This window comes from Zonotrichia albicollis, chromosome 6 (genome assembly GCF_047830755.1).
Source record: "Zonotrichia albicollis isolate bZonAlb1 chromosome 6, bZonAlb1.hap1, whole genome shotgun sequence".
In the NCBI taxonomy this organism is placed as follows: Eukaryota; Metazoa; Chordata; class Aves; order Passeriformes; family Passerellidae; genus Zonotrichia; species Zonotrichia albicollis.
This window is the reverse complement of record NC_133824.1, coordinates 55479921-55489928: the sequence shown is the minus strand read 5'-3', so window position 1 is coordinate 55489928 and position 10008 is coordinate 55479921. Positions and strand designations below refer to the sequence as shown.

At 44.0% G+C, this 10008-nt stretch overlaps 2 protein-coding genes across 20 annotated transcripts in view; both read left to right on the top strand.

Moving 5' to 3' along the window:
- The first annotated feature begins 1786 nt into the window (after window positions 1-1786).
- PTH (parathyroid hormone) lies at window positions 1787-4433 on the top strand. The gene is made up of 2 exons (XM_005492056.2): window positions 1787-1872; window positions 4043-4433. The coding sequence occupies exons 1-2, from the start codon at window positions 1787-1789 to the stop codon at window positions 4290-4292; spliced, it is 336 nt and encodes a 111-aa protein (XP_005492113.1). The 3' UTR covers window positions 4293-4433.
- Window positions 4434-8269: 3836 nt separating this feature from the next.
- BTBD10 (BTB domain containing 10) overlaps window positions 8270-10008 on the top strand; it is a 31239-nt gene continuing 29500 nt past the window's right edge. For 5 of the 19 annotated variants that reach the window (XM_074543880.1, XM_074543877.1, XM_074543872.1 and 2 more), the window contains exons 1-2: window positions 8325-8604; window positions 9085-9118. The gene's annotated coding sequence lies outside the window, so the exon portion shown is untranslated. Of the gene's footprint in view, window positions 8605-9084; window positions 9119-9392; window positions 9449-10008 lie in introns of all 19 variants that reach the window. The other 14 variants (XM_074543888.1, XM_074543882.1, XM_074543876.1 and 11 more) reach the window with 11 other exon arrangements.

Below are 10008 nucleotides of genomic sequence, written 5' to 3'. Positions count from 1 at the left end.
ACTTTTCAGTGGTACCAGCTCATTAAAAACTTGATTCTCTCTCATTCTGGAGGCTTCTGCTCCTTACTAGTAAATAAACTTTATATCTGACCCTGACTATTCTTATTTCCCACAAATATTAAAAGGATTATCTTTTCAGGATTTTATAAAAATATTTAGTTGTAATCTTTCACTTGTAGATCACTTACTGTCTCATTTAAGTTTTACCTGCCTGCATTTAACAACTCGAAATTTTCTTTGGAATTCCTTCCAACAGCTTCAGAGCTCACGTTATCTTGGGCACAATTCTGAATTTAAAAGTCAAACTTGCTCCCAGCTTCCCAGGACTGACTTTCTGCTGAGGCCTCTTTACCCTGTAAATGAAATGTCAAATCAACGAAAGCATCTGAGGGTGGGTACATGAGGGTCAGGAGGGTGTGTGTGACAGTGACATCAACTGAGACAATAAAAGGGCTTCCAAGTTACTTAGAAGCTCTATTTTAAAGTTACATTTAAGGGGTCCACTAAACCAATTCAGTGGTCTTTAAATATACTTGACATCAAGAGACAGTCATCTGCTGACATACCCAAGCCAGAAATCTCTTAAACATTCTATCTGGTAAGCATACTCTACTTTTTACCAAGTTCTCTGGAAGACTTATTAGAATATTTTATCATTGATTCTTTTCCCATTTTTGTGTTAATTTCTCTTCAGACTATCTTAAAAAACAAGTGAATCTTAGTAAGGTCAAACTGTTCTGTTATTTGAACTAAATCTGGGAAATGAAAAAGTCAGAGCGAGACGGTGAGTGAGAAATATCTTGAAGTGAATTCAAATGCTGAATTTCTAATCCTGGGTTAGATGGACTGCCAGGATCTCATTGATACTGTCATGTAAGAGTCTGTATTACAAATGCTTTTCTGACTTTAGGCAAAGCTGCAGAAACTATTGCAAAAATTGGCATTGTGGAGTTTTCTATCTCTTAGGTTTCAGTTACTCTGTATCAAATTTCTTAAGTGGCAACAAAAAGATGCATTTTCTGCCTGCCAATACTGAAAATCCAGACTAGAAACTGATATTGGAATTGGGTTGTTGTAGCATCATCAGTGGTAAATATTTTCTAAATATATTCCAAATGGCAATTCTGATGATGGTGTAAAAATCAGAGGGGAATTCATACAAGAAATGCAGGATTATCCCTGATAAAATGAAGGGCATAATTTTAATTTTTCTTCTGTAACTCAACAGTGGCTGGGATAACTCAGTAGAGTTATGCCTCCGTGCAAATTTGTCAGGGAAAGTGTCAGCCTCTTCATTCTAAAGAATATGCAAAAGAAATAGAGAAACAGAAAGTTTTATTCTGTGATTTTTTTTTTTTTCATTTGAATAGCTATACGCAAGTATTTCACTGGACTTGAAGGCTACAAAATCATAATGATGATGATGATGACAATAATAAAAATAATAGTAATAATGGAAGAACATGGTGCTTTTCACCCGATTATGCAAGAGATAGGTACCTAGATGATGGTAATGATGGTGATGATGATGATGCAAGGCAGCTAAAGCTGACCAAAATTCACGGAGTTCCCAGGGAGTAACAATGAGTTGCTCACAAAATTAGTATTAGAAATAAATCCTTCATTTGCATTCCTTGCTCTAACCAGTTTCACAAAAAATGTTTTTCAAAAACTCTTGTCTGATGCTTCTCAACTTTTTTTCCCCTAATTTGAATTTGTTTGGAACAAACAGAAATAACTTGAACTACAGACTTTACGTGTATTCATTTCTACCTTTGCAGACAAAATGGCTTCTATAAGAAACCTGGCCCAGGCTGCAATCATTTTATGTGCCATGTGCTTCATTACAACCTCTGATGGAAGACCAATGGTGTAAGTACATTTTGTCACACTGGATGGCTTTTGCTGCTCCTGAGAACGTGAAGGTTTGTGTGTCCTGTGTGCGTGAGTTCTGTCCTTGCTTTTGAACCCCTCGAGAGCTGGCCAAGCTCTGTCCTCTAGAAACAGCTCTAGAGATCTCAGACACTCTGAGTGTGTGTATATATATATATATATATATATATAGTGAAAATAGGCAGCTGAGTAGAGAGATAAAAATCATGTAAGTCTTCTCTTATTATTCAAACTGGATAAGCTCCATGTCTTGGGGGTCTACACAGGGGAACATCTTTTGTACTGTAAGAATCTAGCTGTAACTTAGACACTAACACCCACCAACTGAGACACAAAGCCACAGGGAATCATGCTCCCTTAGCTCTAGTGATCTCAGAAAACTACCACTGAATAAATCCCATAGCTTCATTGACCATTTACCTAATGTTATAAAAGCCCTAAGCTCCTCTGCAATAGCTGAACTAAATTATAGGAACAACATTGTCTCAAAACTGAACTACTTCCCACTTGTGAAGCCTTCTCACTGTTATATCCATTACCAATAACAAATCATCCCCCACTCTCCCTCTGTCACCAAAGGGGTACTGGGGACAGCCAAAGGTGACACAGAGACTCCATCATCAGGAGGCATGAAAAGACACTTTTTTATTAGAAATCTACAGTTCTAATAGAAACAATGGTGGCCCTAAGACCTGATTGGCCTTCAGGAATCTTCTCTCACACTAGTGGTGAACTATGAATAGCACACTCTGGAGAACCATATCTATTAACAAAGGTTACAGAAAGAGAAATAATAGTTGTTTGAATTTTTTCATCAAAGTTTCCCACAGCTTCTACACAGCTTGCCAGGATTTTCCTGGGAGAACCATGTCTCTCTGATCAGAGGATATGTGTCAGGATCCAGGACATCCCTCTGGGTGTCCTGAGCAGCCCAGACCCCTTATAGGGATCTCAGAGCCCCTGGCACAGAGCCCAAAACGCCTGTGGTTTTGAATATGACCTGTGGAGGAAGTTACAACCTTAGATGAAGATCTGCAAGCCATGACAAATTAAGTAGAATGATGGTGAATTTACCACAAGATGAAAAAGTAGATTTTGGGGTTTTTAGAATGGGGATTCAAGGGGGCAGGATGGAGGGATCTGGGCATGTCCAGCCTTCCTCCTTTTCCTTCTTGGCCTCCATCTTCTGCTGTGATGTTGGCACTTTTAGATTGGTTTAGAGTAGAAGCTCACTGTCTAACACAGGTGATAGGTATTGGGAAGGAATTGTAAACATTGTATATGTAGTTTTTAGTGTAAAGACATAACACTGCCCTGGGGGCAGGCAGAGTGCCTTGGGCTGTCCTGATGGATGGACCTCGGCAGGACAGGAGAAAGAATTTTATAGATAAGACACAATAAACAACCTTGACACCGAGAAATGAAGAGCTCTGACTCCTTCTTCAAGTGCCAGGCTGGGAAAAGAGGCTTTCAAACTTTTCTTGGGGTCACTCTTATTGAAGTGGAGGGAGACGACCATCTGATTGATGAGCATCGACTCCAGTTTATTGATCAAATTCGACACCTTTTTATAACAGTGCTAATTCACTTCATCCATATTGCAAAACCTGAGCTCCTGATAGGCTGTGGAGAAAACTTCAGCTCCTCCTTTTGTTTACAATACCTGAAGTTAGTTTACTGAAACCAAGATCAGTGTTCTCACCATGATATGAAAAGTTCTCAAAACCTTTATATCTGTTCCCAGAATGGCCATCTGTTCCTAGAGCAGCCAAGGACAGAATATTGCCTGTTTTTGAGGAAACGGTCTGAGAATCTTGTTGATTATATAAAAGGTGGCTGAGAACCTTAATTATTTACAGAATCAAGCCTGGGAAGGGCTGCTTTTTCCCTTAGCTGAATACCTTCATGGCCTCTTTCTTTAAGCCATGCTTGAACCAGGCTCTCCACACACTCTGACAAATTAGAGGCCACGACAGATATGTAATTACTACATGCCTCTCTTCCCCAGATGTCATTACACATCAGCCAGGCAGCTCCTACAGCTGTGCGCTGCCATTCCTTACAGAAGCTCCCACAGCTGGGCCTTCGGGCCGAGTTGTGGCGCCCAAGAAGGGCTCCCACGGGCCTGTCTTTGCTCTCCTTTGTGCAGGAGGAGGTCGGTGAGCGAGATGCAGCTGATGCACAACCTGGGCGAGCACCGGCACGCGGTGGAGCGGCAGGACTGGCTGCAGATGAAGCTGCAGGACGTGCACAGCGCCCTGGAGGACGCGCGCACCCTGAGGCCTCGCGGCAAGGACGACGTGGTGCTGGGCCGGAGGCTGCTCCCGGCAGCGGCACAGAAGAAATCCCTGGATGTGGACAAGGCTTACATGGATGTCCTCTTCAAAGCCAAGCCGTAGTGAGAGCAGCCGGAGTGTGTCTGTCCACGTGAGCACGTGTCTGTGTAGCATTGATCAAGTAGGGCATTTCATTCATATTTATTCCAGCTGCAGTGAGGGTTAAAGGCTCCGTTCAAGGCTGTAGCCCCGCCGAGTGAGACATTTCACAACAAATAATAAAATGCATTTATAGTCTACCCAGGAGCGCTGCTGGGTACATTTTGGCTGATGTATTTTATAAATTGCCAGCATAAAAGGAAAAAAAAACCCAAATCAGTAAGAAAATGGAAAACCATTTAAGGCCAGTTCTACAACTCTTCCATGGGCAGTATTTGTGTGAAATCACCAGGCCTGCTTGTGCTGTTAACCAGGAAGGAATAAATGCAGGGGAGCCTGTCTCCAGAAAAGGGCCTAGGGTTAACTTTGTTTAACTTTGTACTAATGGAAATACATAAATTAAACCCACATCTATTTTCAGAAGAAGGCCTAAAATCAGATGAAGATTAATTACACAGCAAAAGCTGCATGATAATAATTTAGGATTAAAGACTGCAAACAGAAAAGAAATAGGCTAGGAAGGCAAAGCTTAAGATTAAAGCACAAAGGGATAAAATTAAAACAAATTCTGAAGAATTTTGCAAAATACAGAAACAAAGGGAAGGTTTGATTACCTTCCCCTCCTCCAAAAGATGAAACCCTATAATTAACTGCAGAAACAGTGGGAGCAGAGATGGTAGCACATATGTAAGTCTGGCCCTAACTATAGAACTGGGAAAGGATTCTACACCAGACAATTAAAACTGAAACAAAAATCTTGTAATATATACTTTTTGTCCCTCATTTTCTCTATAAACTATCTGTCTTTGAACATCTGTATGTTGTGCTAGGCCTCATGTGTAATTTATTTGTGAGACCAGTGGCTCTCATGAATAAAATTACTCATTTCCCTAACCAATTGATTGTAGAATTGAGATCTCAGTTTTCCAGACCTCCAGAAGGAGAACCATTAACATGCAGAAACCAACGTGGGAGAGGAACCATTAGCTGCAATCCATTCCAACTCCAAGCAGGACTCAGAAAGAATTGTATAGGGAAAAATCAATGATGGCAATGATTTTAAAAGGCAGCAAATACAAAATGGCTTTGCATGGTCTGTGCACACGTGTGCTCAGGAGCGCCCCCAGAATAATTCATCATTATTGTGATGAATAAGAAGGAATTCCCAGCAGGAACACTGGTGGCTGCCTCCCCATTTGCCGCTGGCAGAGCTCAGACCCGAATGAATTGCTGCTCCAAGCCCAGGTGGATGTTCCCAGGCTGGCTCTTATTTGTTTGTTTGATGTCTGGCACGCCTTGGGGAGCCTCACAAACCCCCCTAACTCCCCACAGATATAGATGCAGCCTGCTGAGGGCTGCAGATGTGTTTGTAAGCAGAGACCTGCCCCTGCTCCTGGCCATCCTTGCAGCAATGCAAAGGCCCTGGTGCTGGGAGCAGATGGACCAGGGCTCTGTGCCAACTGTCTGCTTAAGGTGCACTTTCTATTTATTCTTTAATCAGGCATCTGTGCTAACTTCAATCAATGAAATTGCATTTTTGTACCTATGTCTCACTTATATATTACCAAATAAAGTGGACCAAAAGCTCTTGGACATTATTTTAAAGCATAAGAACTGACTGGCCTGTGACTGTTTGGGTGTAATTTACAATTTGGGGTAAGACCATGAAGCCATTTAATTTTATGACAGCAAAATAAGCACAAAAGTAATGATGAGAGTAATTTTATTTTCCTTTCCATTCTTCCAGCATACAAAATCACAATGGTGGATAAATAAAAAGTGTTTACCTAGCACAAACCTATTGATGTCCCCTTGCAATAATGACACACACATAAACTATATAATCTTCAAGTGCCAAAATCATAACCTGTTCCATTTTGATCTAAAAAAAATAATTCTGTTCTCCAAACCACAATTCCTCCTAATCTTCAGCTACCCAATAGATGAATGATGACTACAGAAATATTTAAACTTTCTGTACACTTACAGTATGACTTTTCAGGACTAGAGACAACATAGTGTTGTCTAGTCCTAGTGCTAGGTAATGCCCATTAAAAAGAAGATGGAATATTAATATAATTACTTACTAATTATCTAGAAAGTACATTTGTTATGGATTTTCAGCTTAAACTTCTGATCAGTGTAGCAGCAGTTGCAAAGCAAAAGGTTCAGTGTGGGACAGAGGATGTTATCAAAAACATTTTAATACCAAAAAAATGCAAAGATTCATTTTCACCTGAACAAATGTGCAATTTTGGTCATCTCCCTTTATTGACTGAGGGCACCAGAAAGAGGATGGTGAGAAATTATTGGGCCATTGAAACACTTATATAAATCTCATAATGATAATTTGTAACCACAGCAGTCAGAAAAGAAATAAAAGAGGCATGATACATGTAGATCAAATAACCAGTCCAGATGTGGCCTCACTGGGGTCAGGAGAGGGGAAGGATCACCTTGCTTTGTAATGTGACAAAGGCTTTTTTGGCCTACCCTGTGCACATGCATACTGACTGTGCACACCTGGTTTTTACAGAATTCTCAGTGAAAAAATCAGTCGTGTCTCTCACAGGTGCCTCATTAAAAAAACCCACCAATATCAATATTGATCCTCAGGGGGAGCTAAACAGTAGCACATGGATAAAAACCCCAACAAGCTCATGAAAATTTAGCAAGGCCAAAATCACAGGAAGTCAAACAGAAACAAAACAGACTGCGAGATCTGTAGGTGGAAGCTCCTGCTGGCTATTTGACTGATTTGGCTGTCTAAGATGCTCCTGACCTTTCCTGCTGTAAACGCTTGTGTTTGGTGTTGCTTATTCACCACTGGGCGTGTGGCATCTGCCTCCTTGCCCTGTTTGCACATTCTGACAGCTTTTGTGCCAGCTGCTTGCCCCTCATTGTTCTGCTGCTGGCTTTCTAGAACTGGGTGGTTTGTCTTTCTGGCCATTGTTGAAGGATAGAAAAGAGAATTCATTCAACAGATTCATGGTTTGCTGTCTGTTGTAGCAAAGCTGCCATCCTTTATGGAGTGCTTGGATATGGCACAAGTCTTTGCTTTCTTGTCCCCTCTTCCCCTCCTGTCTCCAGTGTGCATGAGGATTTCTAAAGTCCTTTCCCCTGGTATGGAAATCAAACCTGCTTGTATTTAATAACAATGCATCAGAGAATATTTTAGAAAAAAGACAAATGTTTTCTTTAGATTTGAATCTATCTGGGGCTCAGTATTGGGTTATCCTCCCTCTTCTGTGCCATGAGGGGTGGGAAGGGTTTAGTGGCACCTGTGACACTTCAGTACATTGAGGGTGCTTGAACTGCAGGACAGGATAGTTCTGCTGGGGTCTTATGGAATGACAGCCACGTCTACTGATTGTATTCCTAAACAGATAGCAGATTAAACTCCGTATTTCCTCTAGGACTGTACAAACATAGAGTTGTAACTAAAATCAGGAATCAGATTTTGCATGAAAACTGAGATATCAGAGACGCCAGCTCTCCTAGATATAAACTGTACTATATGGCAGCTGGCCCGCCATCATCCCCTCAGCGCGGCTCTTCAGGGGAGATGCCGGCTCCATGGAGGGGATCCCGGCTCTACAAGGGAGAGCCCGGCTCCACAGGGAGAGCCCGGCTTTTCAGGGAAATCCCGGCTCCTCAGGAGAGATCCCAGCTCCTCAGAGGAGATCCCGGCTCCCCGCCCCGCCGTTCTCCACGGCCGTCGGGCGGCGCTCGCTCTCCAGCACGGCCCCGGCCCGTCTCGGCGGAGGGTTGCGCGGGGGATGTATCTTATTTCTACGTGACTTGTCGCCATTTCGGTTTTGTTAATTCATTTCACTCCCCGCGGTATTTTTCCGCTGGGTTTTTATTCACAGGCTGCGGGTTCCTCACCCCGCTCAGGGCGCCCCCGGCCGCTCCCTGGCAACGGCGTCGCGGGCGCGCCCCGCCCCGCCCCGCGAGTCTCGCGAGATGCGGGCGCTGCCACCGCCTCCTCCGCGGCGCGGGGGCGGCTCTCGCGAGAGCTGGCGGCGGTGCCGGGCCTGGCGGAGCGGCGGCGGGAGGCGGCCGCGCCGAGCCGGTGAGTGCGGGCGGGCGGGCGCGGCTGGCGGGCCTGTGGCACCCTTCAGCCCCCTTCAGCCCCATTCAGCCTCCTTCAGCCCGGCATCCCGAGGCTCCCGCCGGCCGCACCGGCGCCGCTTCCCCTGCCGCAGAGCCTTTGGGATCGGAAGGCATCGCCGGAGATCCGCAGTGAGCCCCGCGGAGCAGGTGGCGCGGCCAGGTGGGTCGGCGGTGTCTCAGGGAGGGCTCCCGGTGCTGCCGCGGGGTTCGCACCCAGAGCCCGCAGGCACACCGGCCCCGTGCCTCGGCTGCTGTGTGCTGTGAGCGGGCTGGGCTCGGCTGCCATCCCCGGCTTTCATCTCGTGTTGTTTATCGGGAGCACCTGCGAGGCCTGTACAGGGACAGTGGTATTGCCTGACAGCCGCCGTGTAATTCCTGAGCAGTCATTTACCCTCTCAAACGATTTCATCACGAGCCGAGTATCTCTGGGATTCTTTTTTCTGTGTTACCATATTTTATTTGTAGAAAATATCAGCTGTTTATATGATAAATCTGCCATAGTACAATTACTTGTTGCAGTTGCCTGTCATAAGGTTTTTTTCTTTGCATTCACTTTTGTCTGTAGCTGCCATGTCTGCATCTTTTCCCTCTTTGTCTCTGGTCCCATCCAGTGTGTCACTTTAGAACCCTTTTCTTTCAGAATTTGGATCGAGCTCATCATAGACCTCTCCCAGGTTTGTTCCTGTCACTTGTCTGGCTTCTTTGTCCAAAGGAGTGGTTGAGCCTTGTGTCTTTTTGTTCTTTATTGTTGGCTGCCTCTTACAAATTCGAATACATGCTTAAAATCTGGCTTCTCAGTAGCCTTTTGACTGTTGACACTGTTCTCCTTACTTCTGTTTGCCTGTATTCTTCACAGATCACCTTCAGTGATTCATTTAAAGAGCACTTAGCTCTGTTGCTTCACCTTTGTTGATCCTTTCCCTAGAAGATACTTTCTTTTCCTCCTAGGTTTGCCAGAGAAGCAATTGAAATTATCAGCCTCACTATTCAGAGTCCATAACCAGGTGGTGCATGCTTGTTATCTTTTCTCTGAGCTGAAACACGTGTCTCTGCATCATCTGGTGTTGGAATTTCTGTAGCTTGAACACAAGTACAGTCAAAAGGAGCTGGATGATTTTTTTTCCTTCTTTTTTTATCCATTGCCCTGTCGTTAGGGCAGTCTGTTGCACTGTGTTTGGCAGGTCTGTCAGTGTGTCTTGGACTGAGTCTCTTGCAAAACATCAGAGATTTTATTTTCTTTTCCTGTTAAGATTGCCAAAAGCCTTTGAGTATTACCCCTGGATTTGTACCATTTCTGTCTCCAGACCTCATCATGCATCCTGCCTGTGCTTGCCATTGCCCCCTGTGCAGGTGGTGCTGTGTGAGGCTGCTCTGGGAGGTGTTTTCAGCATGTTGGTGTTTGTGTGTTAGTGCCAGGGAACCCGGGGGTTAAGAAAGACAACAAGCTAAAGCAGCTTTCACATCCCACATTAAATTCCTTCTTAAAGCCCACTTTTCCTTTTAGGCACAATTGCATTTGAAAATGGTGAACAGCTGATGTGTGGATGACATTGTGTGTTAAATT